Source organism: Xyrauchen texanus, chromosome 13 (assembly GCF_025860055.1).
Source record: "Xyrauchen texanus isolate HMW12.3.18 chromosome 13, RBS_HiC_50CHRs, whole genome shotgun sequence".
NCBI classification, from domain to species: Eukaryota; Metazoa; Chordata; class Actinopteri; order Cypriniformes; family Catostomidae; genus Xyrauchen; species Xyrauchen texanus.
The window spans coordinates 10,296,738-10,322,266 of NC_068288.1; the positions used below are offsets into that span (position 1 = coordinate 10,296,738).

At 43.5% G+C, this 25,529-nt stretch overlaps 1 protein-coding gene across 1 annotated transcript in view; it reads left to right on the top strand.

Annotated features, from left to right (window-relative positions):
- scn1lab (sodium channel, voltage-gated, type I like, alpha b) overlaps nt 1-25,529 on the top strand; it is a 65,885-nt gene that overhangs the window by 33,703 nt on the left and 6,653 nt on the right. The window contains exons 18-26 of the mRNA XM_052141693.1: nt 5,778-5,910; nt 8,520-8,674; nt 8,805-8,978; nt 9,205-9,327; nt 21,374-21,655; nt 21,763-21,816; nt 23,361-23,498; nt 24,708-24,812; nt 25,185-25,455. Of these exons, the coding sequence (XP_051997653.1) occupies nt 5,778-5,910; nt 8,520-8,674; nt 8,805-8,978; nt 9,205-9,327; nt 21,374-21,655; nt 21,763-21,816; nt 23,361-23,498; nt 24,708-24,812; nt 25,185-25,455 (1,435 nt within the window). The remainder of the gene's footprint in view (nt 1-5,777; nt 5,911-8,519; nt 8,675-8,804; nt 8,979-9,204; nt 9,328-21,373; nt 21,656-21,762; nt 21,817-23,360; nt 23,499-24,707; nt 24,813-25,184; nt 25,456-25,529) is intronic.

The window sequence follows — 25,529 nt, forward strand, 5'->3', positions numbered from 1 at the left end:
TAAAACATGGAAACACAACATATGTGTGTGTGTGTGTGTGTGTGTGTGTGTTATTGTTTGTCTGTATTAGTCAAGTTTTACCCACAAGGATAATAAATAAAACAAAATCAATGTGGGACCAGTCAGTTGTCCCCATGAGGAAAACAACTTAAGTTAAAAGGTATAGTTCACAAAAAACAAAAACAAAATAAGTCATTATTTAATCAACTTAATGTCATCCAAACCTGTATGACTTTATCTATCCCTTGTGATAATTAATTATGGTTTTACTGCAGTAACTATATACATTTGTGGTAAAATCATACTGAAAATACATGAAATCCATAACTATGGTTATAAAAATTATAATCATTCTGGGGGAAAAAATGGGTAGTTTTACTTTAGTAACACCATGTGCCATGGTTTTTAAAACCACAGTTTTATCACAAAAAAAAGTTACTAAATTAATGGTTACTGGCAAAAAGAAAAAAGATAGAAAAAAGACACATGGTTAGTTTTACTAAGGTGAATTCTTTCTCCGACAACCTATCTGAAAACCTTGTACAATAACGCCAATCCTCTGACTGGCATTGATGTTTAAGCCTAGTCCCTTTATGTGCGCACATGACCTATATAACCAGGCACGAAATCACGATTTCTTAAGAACATTCTTCAAGACAGCAAACATCTTCTCATCATGGAGACCCGCTCTGCTTCGTCATTGACATACACCTTCCATCGGACGGGATCTTCTCTGCTAGACATGGACAGGATGACTCATCACCTGTCACCTCTCAGTGCCTGCAGTGAGAGAAATCACAGCCCCCTTTCTGGCCCTGGTGAAGATTTTCTCTGTCTTGCTGCCAAGTCGCTCTCGGTGAACTGGTTCTTCGCTTTAGTTCTTCTTCTAGCCGCTTAAGCGAGAGAACGACCCGCTTCCGACAGCCTTCCGGCAAGAGTACTGTATCCTTTTATATATTATCCATAGGCTTTAAGGCTTTTCATGAAAAGAGTATCTTGTGTGCAACACGTCTCTTTCAAGATGTTGTTCTGCAAGTGTTCTCTATGCGAGCGGCACATCCTGCGTTCAGATGAACATGAGATCATGAGAGCTGAGTCACTCATGGAGACAGACTGCCCTCACTGCTAGGGCATGTGTCTCCAGACGTTGTGAGGGACGATCCAGCCTCCTGCGCCCTCCCACCCACCTCTTCTGTGTTAGATCCAGAGGGACCACATGAGGAGGCACGGTGGGGCCGTGAGGTAATGTTGGATGATTTTGAGGAGGATCTTGTGCTGGTTCAAGCCCTGCGAGCCCTTTGTTCCTCCGATCCAACGTCGTCGAGAATACAATGAGATAATGTAGTAAAACCATAGTAAATTTTTGTAAGGAATGGATAAAGCTGTAGCAAGGTGTACTCAAAGCACAACTGTTTGAAGGGAAACGCACAACTATGACAGAAAATAAATTCACTCCCTATCCTCTAGCGGCTCCATGTATAAAATATCATTAACTTAATATAAGACAAACAAACAAACAAACAAAAACATTTGAAATGAATGCAATGTATCCACCATAAAAGAGTGTGTTTTGTGTGTGTGTTTGTATTTCAGTACATTTCCATGCTTCTCCAGTGTCACTGTGCTTAATGTTTTCTCTCTCCTCTTCTAACTTGATCTATTTCTAAATCTAATTCAAGTGGTTCAGTGTTGAGGTTGCCGACGTTATTATCCATGTTATGTGAAGTGTGTATCTCCTCTTTGTGTGTGACCTGTTATTGCAGCGTTATGACAGACGAACCCCAGGTTTTCTCTGAGAGAGCCCTGTAAGAGACTCACCTTCCTCCTCACCCACACTAACCATGGAGACTGCCTATGTCATCTAAATCAGACCAAACTCTTGTCTCTCTCTCATTTTATCTCTCTTTTTGGATCGGATTGCCTTTTTTGTTTTTCATTTCTCAATGCCTGTGCCCCTCCCTCCCTCTTAAACAACACTATTTTGCACCAAAGAGAGACAGCTGTCAGTATTTTGTTTGGTTTGTTGTTTTCTACATGACTTTGTGTTTCTGTTGTAGCACTGGGCTTCTTTGCAGTCTCTTCAGTCATATGGAATGAGCAAGACATCATTTTACATCAGTAGCCCATCGATCATCTCTTTGTTACATTAGCGTTTATGTTTTTTTTTTTTCTTTTTGTACAAGTGAGCACTTAGAGCTAAATTACCCAAGAGCAGAGAGTGGTTGAGTGTACCCGAGTGCAATTATGTGTGTGCGTAGAGGTGAGCTGTAAAAGAAAAATACATTTAATTGTTTTAATTATTCCAAGTCATTGTAGAATAAGTCAAACTAGTTTAACTGCATCTGCATTCGAAATTATCCATATTGGAATTATGAAAACTACTTTTGTCCATAGTGGAAGGCTGCATTAATTGATTCAGTTACAAACTTGGTACAAGGTTTAAACCTCCTTTGAGGAAACCTGTTGTGGTTTATCTCAGGATAATAGTTTTTTTTCATATTAAGCAACCATTTTAAATATTGATTATTGTTCACAAATATGCAAGTATGCGCGGTTTATGCTTGTGATACTTTATATTGCACTGTAAACTGTTGCAATTATGGTGCACTAAAGTGTCATGAGACCAATTGACCCATAGAGGGCTTTTGTCTCGACCTGCAGGGGTGTAGAATTGATAATTATATTAAATTATTATTAAATTATTTTAGATTTTACATATATACAAATCAGGAAGTGTTCTATATTGGTTAGATCCAATTTGTTGGAAGGAAGAAAAATATTGACACTGAAACCTGACTAAAGGCCCCGGCACACTTCAGACCAAATCGAAGAACGAATGGGTGTGACGCATTTAGAACACATATGTTTGCAGTAGTATCAGTATCATCATCATTTTAAATATATTATGGTCGTGTATAGCGTGTTGGTGCATTAGTGTCATGAATGCAAAAGGTAAACATTACAAATTACACATTATTTATTCTATATATTACTTTAAATCATCATTGAGTAGTTAAATCAGTTTCTTCTACAGATCTTGTGTGAATTATGCTCATAGAATGAGGCATAAAGTCATTTACAATACATTTTATTGTCAGATTATGTAGATGATGTTTTACTTGTAGTCTTGTGCGACCTCATATTTACAGGTCTTTGAATGCTCGCAAACAGTATGTCGTTGCTCAGCTGTTTTGAACTTCCTTTTTGCTTTGAGTGAAGAACGAAGAAGCACTCCGCTGTGAGTGTGCCGGGGCCAACTTTTCCCTACAACCTAGTTTAATTAAGATGTTGGCTTTGCAAATGAAACCATAGATTTGTCCTTAATCTGATTTTTTAGGCCAAAGTTAAAGAAATACCAGAGAGTCAGGGGACTTTAAAACAGAGGGCTCTATTTTCATGAGCGCGCAAAGCGCTGTGCTACGCGCAACGACCATGCGCAACGTCTTGTCCAATTTTGGTGAGAACGCTAATTCTAATTGAAGTTCCTAAACGTAATTTCGAGAGGAGCGAGTCCATCTAATCTTTCAATTAACAGCCAGAGTATATAAGCAGCTCTTTACCTGTCTTTGGTCTCAGCTGTTTCCAGCCTCCCTCCACCTCCCCATCTCCACTTCTACCCAAGGCATCTTGCCCCACTTAATCATCTCCTATTAATAGTCCCGGGGGGATACTTCAGAGCGTGAGTTGAAGCTGCTTCATCGAGTCCCTCCTCCGTGGACAGCAAGCCAAATAAGTTTAACCTTAATAGCTTAAAGATTAAATGGGAAAATGAACTCATGAATCAAAGTTTTGGGCCAGCGCAAAGCAAAAGTGGGCGTGGGTAGGAGTGTTTGCACTATTGTGGGTGTATGCGTGCAAACTGTGGGTGTATTGCATGTTAATGAAGTGGAGCAAAGCGCAATTTGCTATTTTCCTGAGAAACAGGTAATCGCGCTAAGATGTTGCATTTGCATTTTCCATGCATATAATAGCTATAAAAGAAGCGTGTCACTGTCATAGAAATATGACATCCAAATCATCAAGGATGCGGTTAATGCACAAAAGAATGTAATTTTCAGTTCTTCTAATTCATTGCATACAATCCATTTACACTACCAACTTATGAATGTGCTGTCTTGGTTTATATCAATGGTGCTTGAGGGAATAAACTATATAATAGGATGCAGATGGTGCAATAGTAACCAGAGAAAACCGCAGAATTAAACTGCACTTGACCTAGCCCGTTTACGCATTGCGCGGGTGATTTCGCCAAACCCACTTGCACCTAGAGTTAGCGCACGCTTGCACGAAAATACAAAACTTTCATGGTCATGCCCACTGACTTTGCATTTATGGATTTTGGCATAGCGCTGTACTTAATGCTTGCACTCTTAAAATAGGGCCCAGAAGGTTTTATCCTTTAGATAGATCCTTAGATAAGACTTGCTTTAGATCCAACATCAAAAATGTTGTTAGATGAATTAAAATCTTATTTGAAGCTTAGAGATTCTACAGTGAACTCATTCTATCAGTCCAAGGGTCTCTTTGGGGTCAGTCAGGGCAGCTTTTTTTGCAGGTTTGCCTCTAATATTATTCTTGCGATTTAAAATGTTAGAGACATTCTGGAAGATTCTGAAATTGCACACAGCATGCTTACATCATTCCCCCGTGCCGCATTAGCTGGGTGCCATGGCAACCAGTGCTCCAGCTCAGTTTTAGACAGCACCCTCTTAGATTTACTTTTTTAACCCTTTCTCTTTTTCTCTGACCAACTGTTTTATATCTTCCTGCAGCTACAAGTCCAACAGAGGGGTTTGTAACTTAGTGACCCCCAATTGTATTAGGCTTAAAACGACCCTGTTGTCAGGAATCTGTCAAAATGATTATGTCAAATAATGTAATTTTGTCCAGTTTTTACCCAGTACCTAAGTTCACTGTACAATGTCTGTTACCTAGGACCCCTTAGTGTTTAATATCATTGGAAAATGACGTCAACTAACAGAAAAGCTCTCTGAGCTAAGATAGATAAGCAAATATGTTTTCTTAAGATTATATCACGCGGACTTTCTACGTTTTACTCCAGTTCCGGTACTGTTCTTTCCCCCAGTCAAAGCTAATCAAATGCTGTCTCAGACTTAGCGTGTGGCTCTGGTGTTAGTTAACACTAATGCGGCTCCCCTCCTCTTCAAACTGACTGATGGACCGAAACTTGACCACTGCATAACGGAATGGACTTCCAGCCTGTGTTTTCATGTCAATCAAGGGATTGCACTCAGTGGGATGGGCCCATGTGATAATCTGAATCATGCTAATCTAAATGTATTGGGATTATCTAATAGCAATCATTTATTTTTGGAAGTGGTGGGGAGAGGTAAAGGGTTGACGTTTGCATGGGACATGAACATACTTTAATGCACTCAACATTTGATGACAAGATCACAAGCTTGGATGAGAAAATAATTGCACCTTGAGAAACAAAAAACATGCATGAGGAAGGAATGAAGGCACATCAAATGTACCCACAGCTGACTGTGAGATTATACAGTATGGTGAAGCCAAAGGCTTTTGTATTCATGCCTGGCTGCTAATGAAAAAATATCTATAAATTCCTTTGAATCAATCTCTAAATCCACGGGCTTGTAGGTACTTTTGAATGATCTGAAATTGCATGAGAGTAAGAATAACTGTAAAGGCATTTTGGACAAGATGGCGTGCTTCAATAGAGCCTAATCTTGTGTGTGTATGTGTGTGTTTGCTTTCTTGTGTCTAATTGTGTGGTTGCATGGATACTTGTGTAGAAGCTTCCAGTAGATGCAGTTCCCAGTTCCTCAGAGGGGAGCACGGTGGATATCCGACCCCCAGGAGAGGGGGCGGAGTCCATCGAGTTGGAGCCGGAGGAGTCCCTGGATCCAGAGGCCTGCTTCACTGAAGGTGTGTGTGTGTGTGTGCGCGTGTGTGTGTGTGTGTGTGTGTGTGTGTAAAAGGGAGAAAATGTGAGAAAGGTCCAGCTTATATAGACAGATCTTCTCTCCTTAAAATCACCATGAAATGCAAATTAACCCAGTTACTTTCTCAACACATGGGCCTGGACTTTTTTGCACATTTCATCAGTTTTCATGTTATTAAATTCTTTTTTTTTTTTTGTTGTTGTTGTCTTTCATCAAAATGTTAAAACCTGCTCTGCCTCTGAAATTATCTCCCTTTTCAGCTGATGTCACCTAAGACGCACAAGCTGTTGATTAATGTTAAAGGGACAGTTCACCCCAAAATAAAGATGATCTCTTAATTTACTCACTCTAATGCCATTCAAGATGTTTATGTCTTTCTTTTCATCTGCTGAACACAAACTAAGATTTTTAAAAGAATATCTCAGCTCTGTAGGTCCATACAATGCAAGTGAATGGTGATCAGACAGGAGTTATATGGATTACATTTCCTTTATGTGATTTTTGGAGCTACAGTTGTCTGCTCACCATTCACTTGCATTGTATGGACCTACAGAGCTGAGATCTTTTTCTAAAAATCTTTGTTTGTGTTCTGCTGAAGAAAGAAAGTTAAACACATCTGGGATGGCATTAGGGTGCGTAAATGATGATAATTACCCCTATAAACAATAGCCAAATCATTTTTTAGGCATTATTTTTGGTAACAGTTGTACTGTAAGTAATGCTGTCTTCATAAAATCTTGCCAATAGTTAACGCAGTCATTTAACCCTCTGGTATGCACCATGCGGTGTCCACATCAGTCGAAAAGATAAAGACACTTTTAGCATTCAGGGTGTTATGTTATTCCAAACCATGAGAAATAACTTCTGACCTTTATATGTCATTGTGATTTTTATTAATGACTACATAAATTCAACATAGTGACGAAAGTGGTGATGCACCAATTAAAATGAACCATTAATGTTTGTTGTAATAGGCAGTTATGAAACTTTCATTAAATTACTTTTTTATTACAAAAAGTAGTGTAGTGCCTTACATTTCAAATATTGTAATGAGATTACAGTTACTGACTTTCATTTAAGTTAATTGTTTACTTGGGTTACAAATATTTCTAAAATATTATATAGAATACATTTAGAAGGTCATAAAATGCTCTTTGTTTTAATAGTTTCATTATCTTCCCTGAGGGCCACTGATAATGTTAGTAAAGTGTTTTCACCAAAAGAGTCATCATTTTGTAATATATGATAACTTTCCACCTTGTCTCTGACCATCTTTCTGAAAAGCTGGATTTTTGCCTCAGCTCCTCCTTTTAATCTTCAATGTAAACGCCCTCTGTTATGATTGGCTAACAGCGTGCAGCCGCTCAAAATCAGCCATTTTTGAAACTCAATCGGAAGAGAAAATCAAGCACCAAAACATTAGAAATGTACATTTCACAGTTTGCATAACGCACATCCAACACATACTGTTAACACTCACTCCCTGTTTACGCCGGACGCTATAATCAATGATGCTGTCTTCCATGGAAGTGCCCCGTTCCATTTTGTGCTACTACTACCAACAACACCAAGAAATGTTTCAGAAAGTTTGTGTCGATGCACCCGGTGTAGACAGTGTGTCAGCATCATAAACAAATATGACATTTGAAATATTAATGAATGAGACAGTTTACTGATGTTTTTGATCGGTTCCAATAGTGTTTTTAACTGCCCCTTCTACTTCAATGACAGTTCCTTGACAAAGACTCGTTTTATGACTGCTTCACAAGATGCACACATCTATCCACACATCTATCCTCCTGCACTGAGGTACACATCAGCGGAAACAAATCAAAATGGTCAAAGACGTCCATCTAATGCGTGTTACACACCAACAATTAAAAATAGTGCTGATTAAGCAATAAAACAACAGAAGTCTTAGCAGAGGATGAAACCCATCTTCTCTTCAGAGTGGAAACTTGTCACTGTGTCTTTTAAAAGCATACCAGAGAGATGACAACAGTCAAAGACGTCTGTGTTGTACATGTTTGTATACACAAATAATTCAAAATAGTCCAGATGGATCCCCTTTCGGGTTCAGGAGTAGTTAGGCCACAGAGAGTTGGCCTTTTGTCCTTCATTCTGCCTCTGTTTATGTACCAAGTGAGCACCAGTGGGCGGGGCAATGGGTGCAATGATTTAAAGTAGCCGTTGATGTTGCTGCCATAGAGGCCGTCTTAAAATAATGAGTACCACAAGTGATGTAGGAAAGTCGCAAAAGTAGAGAATGGGGCATTTTGGCAGCTTGTTTTCAATAAAAGCTTTTATTGTATTGGGTATTAAGCTTTGAGTTCTGGAATTTACAGTATGTTTTTATAGTAGAATGACCTCATATATGACAAAATATCAAGGACAATTTTATTCCTCATGACATGACCCCTTTAAAACATGAATTGCATTAATATAATCTGCACATAGGTTTGCATTTGAAGTTGAATGGAGTACGTCCCTGAACAAAGCTTGTTAATATTGACTTGAACTTTTTAAGAATGCTTACTTTGTTCACTCTGATCAACTCTTGTGTTGTAAACTTTCCCTTTGTCTTTTGCTCAGGCTGTGTGATAAGGTTTCAATGCTGTCAGGTGGACATCGAGAAGGGAAACTGGAAGAGTTGGTGGAATCTCAGGAAAACCTGTTTCATCATTGTAGAGCACAACTGGTTTGAGTCCTTCATCATCTTCATGATTTTACTGAGCAGTGGAGCACTGGTGAGCTCCCACACACAATAACATAGCACCCACAATTGTTACAAGCAAGTCCAAAGTACACTGTTACTTGACCACATTAGACAAACATTCAGCTCTCCTATGTTCATTTCGTTTGTATGTGCATACTCAGGCATTTGAGGACATTTACATCGAGCAGCGTAAGACGATAAAGACGGTGTTGGAATATGCGGATAAAGTCTTCACATACGTCTTTATTTTGGAGATGCTTCTGAAATGGGTTGCATATGGTTTCGCCAAATACTTCACCAATGCCTGGTGCTGGCTTGACTTCTTGATAGTTGATGTATGTATAGATCTCACATGCTAGTTTGCAACTGTTTGTGTGTTGGACAGTGTGTTAAAGATGCTTTGGAGGTCACTGTTGTGAACATTTAATTACATTGTAAACTGAGCTCCTCTAAACACATGAACTCAGAGACTGCACTACTTCCTAACTTACAGGTGTGCTCTACATGTTTGGGTGTGCTTGTGTTTGGTTGTATGTGTGCGTATGTATATGTATTTTGCAGGTGTCATTGGTGAGTCTGGTAGCAAATGCCCTTGGTTACTCTGAACTAAGTGCCATTAAGTCCCTGAGAACACTGCGTGCTCTTAGACCTTTGAGAGCACTGTCACGCTTTGAGGGAATGAGGGTAAGACAAACAGATACATACACGCAACCAAGCACACACTAAACACTCACATTATGCAGAATGAGACGTACCCTAGTAGAACATCCTCCTGTGTAAACATCCTTGGTTGATCCTGGAAAAAGATTCTTATCAAACAATCCTAAACATTATCGCTAACCTTACACCTAACATTCCCCGAAATCACAGAGACTTTATTGGATAACAATGAGCAGTGTAACAGTTCAAATTTCTCACGGTACCAGGGCTGGACTGGTAATCTGGCATACCAGGCATTTTCCTAGGTGGCCGACGAACTTTTGGGGCTGATCAGGGATGTACTGGCCATCGGTAGAACCGAGCTGGCCGGTGGGTCGGCCACGAAATGGGCCACGATAAGCTAAAATGAGCCGCCACGTTATGCAGAACGGACCACAAATCGGCACCACAATATGCAGAAAAGGACAGCTGCCCCCCCCCCTAACAAATTTTGGGCCAGTTGCTATGTAAAATCCCAGGCTGATTTCTCTTCCCAGTCCAGCCCTGCATGGTTCACTTTGTATAATGTTCTGTGATCAGGGGTGGCATCACTACTCCAGGACTACTACAGGATTTCTAAATTTTTTGTGTAGCTTGAATGTAAATACGGGTACAATGCATCTCTAGAGCTAAAGTGACCTCACTAGCAGAGGTTTCTCACATTGGCTTAAAAAAATAGACAGTACCATGTTAAAGTAATGGTGATAACATTGTATTTTGATTTAAACTATGTTATTTAAATGATATTCTAAGGTTTCTGTAGTATTTCAGTACTCTGTGTTATTTTCCATTATCTAAACATCTGTAGCGTTTTGAATTTGAAATGTTTTTTAGATTTTTACTTTACTTTAAAAGGATAGCTACCCAAAACTTGAAAATGTTCTCTTCATTTACTCCATCCCAGATGTGTATGACTTTCTTTCTTCAGAAGAACACAAAAAATGCTCTGAATGGTGGCCAGAACTCTGAAGGTCCAAATATCACATGAAGGAAACATTAAAGTAACTATTCCAAATCCAGTGGATTAATCGATGTCTCCTGAAGTGATACAACTGGTTTTGGGTGAGAACAGACCAAAATGTAATTCCCTTTTCACAATAAATCTTGACAACAGTCTCCTTGGCGATCATGATTTCAAGCTCGATTACACTTCCTATAGCGCCGTCTGGAACTCTGTGCATGTGTCAAGCGCTAGGAAGTGTAACTGAGCATTAAATCATGATTGAACGACTGGGTTGCTTCAGAAGAGTTTGATTAAACCACTGGAGTCATATGGATTACTTTTATGCTGCTTTTACGTGATATTTGAACCTTCAGATTTCTGGTCTCCATTCACTTGGATTGAGAGGACCAACAGAGCTGAGATATGTTTCCAAAAAACGTATTTTGCAAAAGAACAAAAGACACACATACTGTATCAGGGATGACATGAGAGTGTGTAAATGATAAGAGAATTTTCCTTTTTGGGTGAAACATCCCTTTAAGGTTCTATATGAAATCAAACCAAATTTAACACCTTATTTCTATTAGATTCATTATAATTTTATGACTCTATCCATGAGTAGATCACTTAACTGAGCTGGGACTGTGCTACTGTGGTGTTTTTCCTTCTCCATTTTCAAGTCAAATTTATGCATCATGGTTTTGTGATGACTCGAGTGAAATTCAGGCTTGATTTGTGTGTTTCTGATGAGATGAGGAAGCATATTTAGAGTGTATAAACGCTCCGAATGGCAGATTAATATAAATGAATTTGCAGGAAAACCGCTGTAATTACCAACATAGTTAACTCTTACTTCAGTTCCACTCAAACTCCTGCAATTCCAGACAGAAACAATCAGGGCTGGACCAAATTTATTCTGCGCTAAATCTGACATAGCGACACTACAATGTAAACAAGGGCAAGGCTTAATGAGATGTTACAGCCTGTCTCGTGAGAATCCACTTTTAAGAAAATGTCCCGCCCACCAGAGGTTTTGATTTGTTTTGCCAGTGATTCAGACAAATCTTTCATTGCCTAAAAGTGGTGGGGCATCGCCCCAGTAGTTTGAAAGTGCTGGCCTGCACCCATTGCTCCCGTGTTCATTTTTACAGTTCCCCTTCTGTTGCTCTCTTCACGTTGTGTCAGAGAGAAAGCGCTGATATTCACCTCTGGACTATGAAAAAAGGTCAATGAGAGTTGGCAACCAGTATTTGTATGTCCCGCCCCCGGACATACGGGTATTTAAGCAGCGCAAATACGGGAGTTCATTCAGAAAATTTCTTCGGAGCCGATGGTCATGCATGCAGTCTGCTGCGAGTTACACACCAAGTTCCTGTTTAATCCTCTGACGCTCTGCATGCTGTTGGATCTGACGGCGCACAACAGCAGCTTTCTCATTCATGCACGGCTGTGCATTCTTGCCCCTGGGCGCTTCGACGGCGCAGACAACTCGAAAGAGTTATTCTAAAAGAGTGAATTTCGCTCTAAAAGAGCAAAACACAGCGGCGTTGAACGTCCTTCTCAGGACGCGTCTTTTTAAAGATGATTTTCCGCCTCTGTGTAGTTTCTGGATGCGTTGATTCTCCCCACCTCTGACGGCCATAAAAACTGCCTTGCATTCCTGGGTTGCGATCACACGCAGGCAGCGTTTTTATGAATGGTCTATGTTTTCAGTACGAGAACATAGCCATGACAGCATTGCGGTCGTAGGCTTTTTCTTGTAGTGAGAAAAAGCCGCTTCAGCCGCCCCCCGCGCCTCGCCTCCTTCCTACGGGATTGAGGCAGGTGCCGCGGGCGATGAAAACGATCTGGGGACAGTGACGGGCTCCGTTTCGCCAGGTGAACCCCCTCGAAACCCCCCGCCTCCCCGGCACGCTTGCTTGTTTCCGTCCGAGCTCGGGATGAGCATTCTCTCCAATAGGTTATGTTTTCAGTGTGAGAACATAACCGCGGCAGCGTTGCGATCTCTGCTTTCTCTTGTACTGAGAGAGAGCCATTTCAGCCGCCCCCCGCGCCTCGCCTCCTTCCTACGGGATTGAGGCAGGTGCCGCGGGTGATGGAGAACGATCTGGGGAGAATAACGGGACGCTTTCGCCGGGTAAATCCCCTCGAAAACCTCCCGCCTCCCCGGCACGCTTGCCTGCTTCCCCCAAGCTCGGGATTAGTGCAGTCCGCTTAACAGCCTACCGTCCGGTCCCTCGAGCTCCCCGGCATTGGATGATGACATCACCGCTGCATCGGAGAGCGTAACAGCGGCGCCGAATGCAGATAACTCGGCTGGGCCGCCACCTTCGGGTCTCCGCCCAGTCTGAGCCTGACGCAAGAAGGTCCGCTATGCTTCCCCGGGCTTAATTGGTTCCGCGGGCATGTGCTCTGCTCACAGCCGCAAGCACAGCTTCCTCGCTCCTCCGCTCTCGCTACCCTCGGTTATAGAACGGTCCCAGACCGCTCCCCCCTGCACACCATGGCCCCCTCCTGCAAGTCCACCGGGCCAGGGCACTTCAAATCTGCACTTGGGTGGTCCTGTTCTTGACGTGCTGCAGGAACTGCACTCAAACAGGCGATGGCCACTCCGTGGTCCAGAAACGCAACGATGGACAGGCAGTACGGGAGGCAGACAAAGCACGCTTTCTCAAACGCCCCCGTCTCCCAGCTCTGTCCATTCGGCGACACCACTTGACAACTTCACCCAGCAGTCCTCAGTGGTGAAGAAACAGACAAAGGCTATTTTCAAGCAAAAAAAGCATCCTGCCCTGCCGCAAACTTGCCGCCAGGGGCCATGCCCTGTCTGCTCGCCGAGGGCGTCCTCCTGCGGCTTTCAAGAAAGAAAGAAAGTGGTGCTCCGCCTCAACTAACAAGTGAGTGGGCCCAGCTCTCAGCCCCAGCGTTGAGCTCCCTGCAGAAGTTAGACGCCCATCGTCTCACGGACCCCCTTGAGGAACCAGAAGGCTCCCAGGCGCTCCTGAGATGACAGACCCAGAGATGTTAGCTCCGTTAGCTCCACTCCGTTCCCCGGTGGAGGGCCAGGAGGAGAATTTTTTGTTAAATTCTTTACACTCTATAGAGCTATTTCCTTGTTGTCTCTGGGGTCACCTGGCCCGCAAATGCCGTTCTCACGGCACTCTGCTTTCAGGCCTCAACAGTCCCGGCTCCATGGACACGGTGTCCTCGCCTTCATCGCCACGACTGTTCCCCGGCTGGCCGGTTCAGACGAGTCCAGAGGACGCCAACATCACACCTCCTCCTCAGTCACGAACCTGCCCCCTGCTGGATGCGCGGAGCAAGGTAAGTGCTTTGAGTTTATTCTCAGCACCAGAGCCTCGGGACGCCATGTTGCCTCCCGACGCCGCGTTACCTGTTCCACACCGCTGCGAAGCCCCGCCGGGTACGTCCAAAAAACTCGTCCCCTTGGTGCCCCTAGCACGGAGTTTAGAGGTGTGGCTTTCACTACCCAACCCGTCACGCTGGCTGCACCGGACCATTCGACTCGGTTACGCAATTCAGTTTGCCAGGTCTCCGCCCTCCTTCGTGGGCGTAAATTTTTCCGCAGTACACGGCCAACATGCCCATTCCCTGCGTGAAGAAATCGCCTCCCTTCTATTAAAGGACGCGATAGAGCCTGTCCCTCCAACCAAAACGAAGAAGGGTTTCTACAGCCCTTACTTCGTTGTACCCAAGAAAGGCGGCGGCTTACGACCGATCTTGGACCTGCGAGTTTTCAGTCGGACCTTGTCCAAACTCCCATTCAAAATGCTCACCCAGAAAAAAATTCTATCTGGCGTCCGGTATCTATATTGGTTCGCAGCGGTAGACCTGATGGACACGTACTTCCACATCTCAATTCGCCCTCGACATCGACCCTTCCTAAGGTTCGCGTTCGACGGCCAGGCATATTAGTACAAAGTCCTCCCCTTCGGCCTGTCTCTGTCCCCTCGCGTCTTCACGAAAGTCGCAGAGGCAGCTCTTGCCCCGCTCCGAGAAGCCGGCATATGCATACTCAATTACCTCGACGACTGGCTCATACTGGCCCACTCCCGAGAGTTACTATGCGCACACAGAGACCAGGTGCTCAGCCACCTCAGCTGTTTTGGGCTTCAGGTCAACTGGGAAAAGAGCAAGCTCTCCCCGGTCCAGAGCATCTCTTTTCTCGGTCTGGAGACTCAGTACCAATGACAGCACGTCTCTCCAACGAGCGTGCTCAGTCAGTGCTGAAATGCCTCGCTTCCTTCAAGCCAGGCACCGTGGTCCCGCTAAAACGTTTCCAACAGCTCCTGGGGCATATGGCATCCTCCGCGGCGGCCGCGCCGCTGGGGTTGATGCATATGAGACCACTTCAGCACTGGCTCCGGACTCGAGTCCCGAGACGAGCATGGCGCCGCGGCAAGCACAACGTAAAAGTTACCTCTGCCTGCCGCCAAACCTTCAAACCCTGGACAGACCTCTGCTTTCTAAGGGCAGGAGTACCCTTGCAGCAGGTGTCCCGACGCGTTCTGGTCACAACCGACGCCTCCAAACTGGGTTGGGGCACCGTGTGCAATGGGCACGCAGCCGCAGGCCGGTGGAACCGAGGCCCGCTGCGCTGGCACATCAACTACCTAGAGCTGCTGGCTGTTTTTCTGGCCCTGCAGAAGTTTCTTCCGTTAATTCGGAAACAAACACGTCCAAGTCAGGACAGACAGCACCACGGTCGTAGCCTACATAAACCGCCAAGGTGGAGTACGTTCCCTCCACATGTAACAGCTCGCCCGTCATCTCCTCCTTTGGAGTCAGTAGCGACTGGAGTCACTGCGCACCACTCACATCCCCGGCAACCTCAATGTGATAGCGGACGCGCTGTCAAGGCAAAGCTTGCCTGGCGGAGAGTGGAGGCTCCACCCCCAGTCGGTCCAGCTGATTTGGCACCGGTTCGGCAAGGCTCAGGTAGACCTGTTTGCCTCCCAAGAAACCTCCCACTGCCCGCTCTGGTATGCCCGGACAGAGGCTCCCCTCGGGGCAGATGCGTTGGCACACAGCTGGCCGGCGGGGCTGCGCAAGTACGCATTTCCCCCAGTGAGCCTTCTTGCACAGGTGCTATGCAAGGTCAGGGAGGACGAGGAGCAAGCCATTCTGGTAGCCCCTTACTGGCCCACCCGGACTTGGTTTTCGGACCTCACGCTCCTCATGACAGCCCCTCCCTGGCGAATTCCCCTGAGGAAGGACCTTCTTTCTCAGGGACGGGGCACGCTCTGGCACCCACACCCAGACCTCTGGAACCTCCACGTCTGGCCCTTGAATGGGATGGGGAAGATCTAGCCGGCCTACCACCGACCATCATAGATACAATCAATCAAGCCAGAGCCCCCTCTACCAGGCATCTCTACGCTCTAAAGTGGCGTCTGTTCGTGGACTGGTGTTCTTCCAGAGCCGAAGACCCGCAGAAGTGCGCAGTTAGGTCAGTGCTCATGTTTCTTCAGGAGAGGCTGGAGAGGAGGCTGTCCCCTCCACCCTCAAGGTGTATGTCGCCGCTATTGCGGCCCACCACCGACACGGTAGACGGCAAGTCTCTTGGTAAGCACGACTTAATCGTCAGGTTCCTAAAAGGTGCCCGGAGGATAACTCCCTCCCGGCCTAACCTGTTCCCCTTCTGGGATCTCTCGGTCGTCCTTACGGGACTCCAGAGACCCCACATTCGAGCCGCTTGATTCAGTTGGACCCAGGGCCCTCTCTCTCAAGACTGCCCTGCTGATCGCGCTCGCTTCCATCAAGAGGGTCGGGGACCTGCATGCGTTCTCTGTTAGCGACGCTTGCCTGGAGTTCGGTCCGGCAGATACTTTCGTGATCCTAAGACCGCGACCGGGCTATGTGCCCAAGCCCTTCAGGGATCAGGTTGTGAACCTGAAAGCACTGCCCCGGGAGGAGACAGACCCAGCCCTTTCACTGCTGTGTCCAGTACGTGCTTTACGTATTTATCTGGACTGCACACAGAGCACCAGACGCTCTGAGCAGCTCTTCGTCTGCTTTGGGGGACAGCAGAAAGGGAACGCTGTCTCCAAGCAGAGACTCGCCCACTGGGTTGTCGACGCCATTTCCCATGGCTTATCACACCCTGGCCGTGCCCCCCCTTGCGGGTCAGAGCTCACTCCACCAGGAGTGTTGCATCCTCATGGGCATTGGCTAAGGGCACTGCCCTAGCAGACATTTGTAGAGCAGCGGGCTGGGCAACACCTAACACTTTTGCGAGATTCTACAATCTCCAAGTTGAGTCAGTATCGTCCCGTGTTTTCTCAGGTACCGAGCCGTAGAACTCGGTAGCACGCCCACGATCTGACCGGGTGAATCGCTTGCACCTAGCGCCCTTCCCCCTAACCAGGGGAAAGAGTGCACCTTCATTCCCAGGAGATCTCAGGTTTGGGACACTGGTTGATTCCTCCCTAGCCCTCGTGGGTCACAGTTCAGCGGAGGAACTCGCCGACCCAAGCCACTGCGGGTACCGCAAGCTACCCTGTACTGGTATAGGTGCTCCACAGGTAAGGCCTCCTTCGGACTCCCCCTGTGTGTAACACCACGGTTCTGTCCCCTCTGGCGAGCTGACTCCCGTGTTTCCCTTAGGCAGTCACGGCTGCCGTGCTGTATGTTCCCCCCTCTATGAGGCTGGATCCACCACCGCACCAACTTTTCCACATAGGCCCTAAGTCAGGCCTCTGATGGTTTTGCCACTTAAACTTGCCTCCCCTCTCGGGTAGGCGTGGCCTCCACAGGGTCTTCTCCGCACAGAATAAGGGCTAAGACCCCCTTCCCTCAATGTGTGTAAGGGCCCCGGCCTTAGTTGCTCTATGCGAGAAACATAGAGAGAAAAGAGGCCCGGCCAGGCTTGGCCCGTTGCCAGGTTGGCGGCCAGCACCTTGTTCCCCCCTCCAGGGTAACGATAAGGAATCCTGATGGCTTAAATGGGGCATTGGGGAAGGGTACGTGCAGCCTGATACAGTTGGTCGTCCTGCACGTAAGAATACCTGCTCGCTCCTGTCAGCAGTTCACATACACGGCTCAGTGCATGGCACTTTTATAAGTGGACCCCTAGTGTCGCTTCTCTGACACAACGTGGAGAGAGCGACAGAAGGGGAACGTCTAGGTTACGTATGTAACCTCCGTTCCCCGATGGAGGGAACGAGACGTTGTGTTTCCCCTGCCACGTCGCTGAGCCGAGCCACTGTTGTGGCCGGACCATTTACGGCTCCTCAGAAAAATCCTGAATGAACTCCCGTATTTGCACCGCTTAAATACCCGTATGTCCGGGGGCGGGACATGCAAATACTGGTTGCCAACTCTCATTGGCCTTTTTTCATAGTCCAGAGGTGAATATCGGCGCTCAAGAGAGACCCCTAGTGTCGCTTCTCTGACACAACGTCTCGTTCCCTCCATCGGGGAACGGAGGTTACATACGTAACCTAGATGTTTTGTTTTGTTTTAGCCTTAGTTTTAGTCTGTTGACAAAACTGTCCTTTACATTGAGTCAGTATTTCATCGTGCCATACAGTATTCGTTCATTTCAGTCAATTTTACTCGGAATAAAATTGCATATAGTTTTAGTCGATGAAAATAACATATTTTAGTTGACAATAATGAGCAAAAGGACAAAAAAAATTCAACATTTATTAACTTAAATGTATCAAATATTTAAAAGAAAAGTAAATTACAACATGTGAAAACTGTCCTTGTTGAGAAAACCCCAACTCCTGAAATAATGGTGATAATGTGTATTCTGGGGTATTGGCTGGGTTTTAGAAGTTTTGTATTGTGAATTCTTCATGCTTTAGAGACTTCCAAGGGTGGCAAACCATACGTTTTTAATCGTTTTGTTTTATGGGAATAATTTAACCCCTCCTACGAATGCTCTCCTAGCTCCTATCCCCAGACCTAACCCTTTCCCTACTGTAACTCCTAACTCCAACAAGGATGTTGACCCTGGATCATGTTGTACTTGGTTAATCACATATCGCCATACAACACCATACTCTCACACAAAGATACTGCTACATTTTTTCAAACATTGTGGTATGGAATTATTTTCCTTTTGTATGTTGAATATTAACAAGGACACGCTGATCACATGTTGAATAAATTAATATTGTATGTAGACTCTAGTATTCTTGGACCTTTATCTTTAATGTGCATGATTCTTTGCATGCATATGCAGTGGTGGAAACTCTCTGATCTATTCTGATGATTCTGTGGTGGTAGTTGTGTTGTTTGTGCCTTTGACCTTAAATTTCTTTCTCTTTTATGTGTCTCTTTTTCATTTGCAGTAAACAAATGTTGTGACGTCATCGTGTCTCCACAAGGTTTTTTTCTGTTTTCATTTTTGTTTCCTCCACATTTCTAGTAGCGCAAACAGATGTGTGATAAACACCTGCAAGATGTTCACATGTTGAAGTCCAATATGCTATGAGGAAAACCTTGAATTAGTTAGAGTTAATTAATTAGGTATTACATATACTGTATCAAGGCAGAATGATACATGACGTAATCCAGTGTTTCTGAAATTGTTTGGGCCATAGGCAGCAAAAATCTGGTATTCTGATATCCAATATTTGAATTATGTTTAGTTTTTTGTAGTCTAAACAAATCCAAATGAAATCTGATGTTTACACACCAAATCCAAACCACATTCATATGCAAAATATTGTCTGGAACTTCACAATACAATCGTTTTCACACATAAGAAACTACAGTATGTGACATTCACATCTAGTGAACAATGAATGTGTGAATGCATAAAATGTTCTATTATGTTTGTGAGTTCAGCACCACAGTGAGATGTCATCATAATCATAAGCAAACCAAACATTTTCAATTTTCCTTACTCTCTTTCCTCTTTCTTGGCATCTGGCTTACACTTTTCAGTACACTTTCAGTACGGCATTACCATAGCAACTAGATACTGTATATAGTATCTACACTGAACAAGCGGAAACAATTTCACCACTTACAAAACAACAATGTGCACAGTCAGTCCTAAAAAACGGATATGAAAACCAAATTATATTTGTGTGCATTGTTCAAAGCCTTCAGTGGCGGCTGCTGGTCTTTCAAAGAGGGGAAGCTCATTTTCGGCCTACATTATAAACTTATTTACCCTATTTTTTGCACTAAATCAATCTTAGGTGTTGATCTGCCCTGCTGTTTAATTCTAATTGTTTCCTCGTAAGGAAGACTTTCAAATGGCTTCGCCAAAATCAGGTCGACAATATTAGCACCGTCTGCCATCGTGCGCAGTTTCACCCGTACGACGCTAGCCTAGCCTACTGTATGAATGAATGAATGAATGAACGAACGAACGAACGAATGAACGCTCTAAAACAAAATATATTAAACTTGGTAAAACTGAAACAAGGAATGTGGTGTATAATTGTGTGAAATGTATTATGCAAATTGACTAGCAATTTCGCCAAACAAATATAAAGAAATAGGTTGCAGCAGTTTGTCTTTCGACTACACTTGAGAAATCCGCGATGGGACTGAGCACGAAATAGCTTCAGTGACTTCTTATAGTACAGATTCGCTGTCAATCATAAGGAGATGCAGTCTTTCGACAGATCCTCCAATCATCACGCGGAAGCCCGGAGTCCGGGCCAGCCCACTCCTCATTCACCCCCAGAGACGCTGAGCGTCCGTGGGCGGGACATAATCGCAGCATTTATCCAATGACCGTCTATTTTCGGAGCACTGAAAAAAACTGTTCAGAGCAGCCCCATTGAAGTCAATGGGCACTCGGCTTCAACAGGGAAATACACTGACGCTACGGGAATGTATGAGAAGTAAATCGAGTCAGCCAACCTGCTATATGTAATGTAGCTGATTCTGAACGAACTCGTCTTCGAGATGAACGTGTTCTAATGCATTTTTAGTCAATAAATTGTTTACACAATAGTACATATTTGACCATTATTTTTTGACATTATAGGGGAAGCTGAGCTTCCCTTGCAGTCTTAAAGAAATCCCCACTGAAAGCCTTGGACTATTCGTCATATTAGTGTTACATTTACTCAGTTCTTTAGGTAATCAGTCTTAATGCAGGATAAAATAGGCTTAACATCGCAAGGCATAAAGCCAGTGAAAATTAATGTTGAGAATCTTTTTCTCAGGAACAGATTTAGACTTAACCAGCAAGTCTTATGGCACTTTTCCATTGCACGTTAAGGTTCGACTCAACTCGCCTCAAATCTACTCGCTTTACGTTTCTGAGATTGCATTTCCACTGCAGTTTAGTGTCATCTCAACGTGGGGGGATTATATAGGCTGATCATCATAGTTGCGCCGCCTCTACTGCCGTGACATCATCTTAAATACGACACCAATTGACCAAAACAATAATACATCCGCTAGATGTTAGCTACTCGCTCATTGTGCTGCATAAAGCAGTTGTTGCATGGTGATAACTTGTGCAAGTTGTTGCACAAGTGTAACAAGTGTTGTTTAGAAGCAAGCTTCCAGTAGCTGGTCAACTAAATAAAGTGAAGCTTTCAAGCAGAGTATAGAGTTAGAGTGGTTGCCGTGTGCGGCCAATAGCTGAGACACTTCCTGAGAGACTTTTTCATTTTGCTCATTACTAACGAGTGGACCATCTGCACCTCGTTTATTGACAACGGCATGGTTTCATACACAGCCATTTCTATTTTCACAATTTGAATGCCGCGTGAACAAACAATACTGTTGTCGCTGTTGCTAACTTTAAAACTAGCGGGTTAATGTCACGTGTCGGAAATCCAGTGACGCTTGTAGTGACGATTCTCCCTGACCAATCAGTGATCTGCAGGATTTTGATGTCACATTTAGTATCGGCTTGGCTTGCTTGGAACCTCAACCGAGGTGGTACTAAAAAAAGTATCAGGTACCAGGTACTATCCACAGTGGAAAACCCCCAAAAAGGGAGCAGAGTCGAGTTGTACCGTGCAGTGGAAAAGCCCCATAAGCCATTCATATATAAAAACTCTATTGTAGTTTCCACAGCTCCCATATCTATAGGAAGATTTCAGAGCATGTAGTGTGTGACATAATTTTATTTGCTTCCAGGTTGTTGTGAACGCTCTGCTGGGAGCCATTCCTTCCATCATGAATGTGCTGCTGGTGTGCTTGATCTTCTGGCTGATCTTCAGCATCATGGGAGTGAACCTCTTTGCTGGGAAATACTATCATTGTGTTAATATCACCAATGATGAGATGATTCCTATCAGTTTGGTCAACAACAAGTCTGATTGTTTTGCCCTGATCAAAAACAATGACACAGCGCGCTGGAAAAATGTGAAGATTAACTTCGATAATGTGGGAGCCGGATACCTGGCCCTACTGCAAGTGGTGAGAAAGCAGGAATTTTCAGAGAAGCTAAATTGCATGGGCCGAGTATTAGGTAGATTATTGAAGTCGATTCACTCTTTATTGATAATTGGTATCTTTTCCACAAGGCCACATTTAAAGGATGGATGGACATCATGTATGCTGCTGTGGATTCCCGTGATGTAAGTATTTTTGTTCTCAGTGTTAAAGGTGAATTGTGCATTTTCTCCTCCATTAGTGGTACAAAATGAAATAACAACAATAATGACTGTTTTCAAACAGGTTTCCCTAACACTCCCCCTGTCTTACATTGGTTGGGCAAACATATAGTCCCGCCCTCTATAGAGAAAATAACATACTTTAACAAGAAAGTGAAAGTGAATTGTGTTCAGGAGTGTGGTTATGAAGATATGGTTTAATAAGTACTATGAAGGTTTTACATAACATACACTCACCTAAAGGATTATTAGGAACACCTGTTCAATTTCTCATTAATGCAATTATCTAATCAAGCAATCACATGGCAGTTGCTTCAATGCATTTAGGGGTGTGGTCCTGGTCAAGACAATCTCCTGAACTCCAAACTGAATGTCAGAATGGGAAAGAAAGGTGATTTAAGCAATTTTGAGCGTGGCATGGTTGTTGGTGCCAGACGGGCCGGTCTGAGTATTTCACAATCTGCTTAGTTACTGGGATTTTCACGCTCAACCATTTCTAGGGTTTACAAAGAATGGTGTGAAAAGGGAAAAACATCCAGTATGCGGCAGTCCTGTGGGCGAAAATGCCTTGTTGATGCTAGAGGTCAGAGGAGAATGGGCCGACTGATTCAAGCTGATAGAAGAGCAACTTTGCCTGAAATAACCACTCGTTACAACCGAGGTATGCAGCAAAGCATTTGTGAAGCCACAACACGCACAACCTTGAGGCGGATGGGCTACAACAGCAGAAGACCCCACCGGGTACCACTCATCTCCACTACAAATAGGAAAAAGAGGCTACAATTTGCAAGAGCTCACCAAAATTGGACAGTTGAAGACTGGAAAAATGTTGCCTGGTCTGATGAGTCTCGATTTCTGTTGAGACATTCAGATGGTAGAGTCAGAATTTGGCATAAACAGAATGAGAACATGGATCCATCATGCCTTGTTACCACTGTGCAGGCTGGTGGTGGTGTAATGGTGTGGGGATGTTTTCTTGGCACACTTTAGGCCCCTTAGTGCCAATTGGGCATCGTTTAAATGCCACGGCCTACCTGAGCATTGTTTCTGACCATGTCCATCCCTTTATGGCCACCATGTACCCATCCTCTGATGGCTACTTCCAGCAGGATAATGCACCATGTCACAAAGCTCGAATCATTTCAAATTGGTTTCTTGAACATGACAATGAGTTCACTGTACTAAAATGGCCCCCACAGTCACCAGATCTCAACCCAATAGAGCATCTTTGGGATGTGATGGAACGGGAGCTTCATGCCCTGGATGTGCATCCCACAAATCTCCATCAAATGCAAGATGCTATCCTATCAATATGGGCCAACATTTCTAAAGAATGCTTTCAGCACCTTGTTGAATCAATGCCATGTAGAATTAAGGCAGTTCTGAAGGCGAAAGGGGGTCAAACACAGTATTAGTATGGTGTTCCTAATAATCCTTTAGGTGAGTGTATGTAATAATGCATCTGTGATCATGAAAAAACATGCCTCTTTATTTTCTTGTATATACAGCTGGAGCAACAGCCTGACTATGAATCAAACCTTTACATGTACCTTTACTTTGTAATCTTCATTATCTTTGGCTCCTTCTTCACCCTCAACCTTTTCATCGGTGTCATCATCGATAACTTCAATCAGCAAAAGAAAAAGATAAGTATATACACTGAAGATTTAATGGTGAATCTCATGAAAACAGTCAAGAACTTTTCAATTAAATTTTGCATAAAAAAAAGTCTGTTTTAGAGCCATTACAGTTTTTCGCAATGTGACAATTGTCCCCCAAAAAACAGATATGTTTTTCTTTGAATTTAAGGGTGAAATTAAGCTCAATCGACAGCATCTGTGGCATAATGTTGATTACCATGAAAAATAATTTCGACTCATCCCTCCCTTTCTTTAAAAAACCAAAGATGGAGGTTACAGTGAGGCACTTACAATGGAAGTGAATGGGGATGATTTTTGAAGGTTTTAAAAGGCAGAATTGTGAGTCTTCAAATTTTATAAAAGCACTTACATTAATTCTTCTGTTAAAACTCATGTATTATTTGAGCTGTAAAGTTGTTTAAATTGTCATTTGTACAGTCATTTTAGAGTTTTAGGGGTTTGTTGACAGTACATTGTCATGGCAACAAAGTTGTAAAATTGGCTATAACTTTATACAGAAAAGGTTTGTAAATTATTTTATCACATTAAAATCAAGTTTACATGTTTGTTGTTTATGTCTTGTGGTTATGCTTTTGAAACATAAAAAAAAAAAATGTACATAAAAAATTGGCCCCCATTCACTTCCATGGTAAGTGCCTCACCGTAACCCAGATTTTTGCTCTTTTTTTTTTTTTTTTAAATAAAACGAGGGACTAGTCAATATACATTTTTGTGGTAATCAACATTATGCCACAGATGTTGTCGATTGAGCTTAACTTAAATTGAACCCAGAATATTCCTTTAAACACATTAATTTAACTGTTAGTACCTTAGATATTGCATCTTTGTTTATTACAACTGATTATGAATATGGCACTTATTACAATATAAAGTATTTAGATGTGAAAAATCAACCTATGTATGTTTGGTTTACTTTCAAAGCAACGTAATGGTATACGTACGTCATCTGTGGTTTTGTTTATGGAGCACACAATGGTACTTTATTGAACTGGTTTTGTTTACAAAGCACACAATGGTAGTCTATTGAGAGACGTGAACATAGAACCAGTTATGAGTTCAACTGGCTCTGCCTCTGACATTTCCTGAAGTTCACAGGTGAAGATCTGGGAGAAGCCTGGTCGCTTTGTGTTTCTGATGTGTGATGACATGTAATGGAACCGTGGTTGTAACCAGTCTTCTGTATTTGCTCTTTACCTTGGAGGTCAGGACATCTTCATGACAGAAGAACAGAAGAAATATTACAATGCCATGAAGAAACTGGGATCTAAAAAGCCTCAAAAGCCAATTCCCAGGCCAACGGTACAGTACACACAGCTCACTCACTCTGAGGGGGGTCACTAAGAATACATTTCAGCAGCTGATAGCATTATGTATTTGCATGCGCTGTCTGTGTAATTTTAGCACCCGATTCACTTAAGGACTAGGAAGCTGGATTGCGGGGTGGTTATTGAATAAGACAGAAATACTCCAAGCTAAAGTGGTGCAGCTATTCAGGGAAATCATCCCTGGGTGTGTTCAGGGTATCAATAAACATAAGAACTCATGTTGTATATGTGGAATTGTCCCAGGTCTGTTTCTTCTGTATTTAGAATGGGCAAAATCTAATCTCGATTGGCAAAAAAGTGTGACTTGACATGTTCATACTACTATTTTTTCATTATTACCCTCTAGAACAAGTTTCAGGGCCTTGTCTTTGACTTAATCACCAAACAAGCCTTCGACATTGTCATTATGATCCTGATCTGCTTAAACATGGTGACCATGATGGTGGAAACTGATGACCAAACAAAGGAGATGGACGGCATCCTCTACTGGATAAACCTGGTTTTCATTGTCCTCTTCACTGGAGAATGTGTGCTCAAGATGACCTCGCTGCGGCACTACTACTTCACCATTGGCTGGAATGTGTTTGACTTTGTGGTGGTGATTCTGTCAATTGTTGGTAAGAGTTTTAGGGATTCTTGAAGGCTCTACAGACTATTTTAATAAGAATAATATCTTATAGGAATGTTCCGG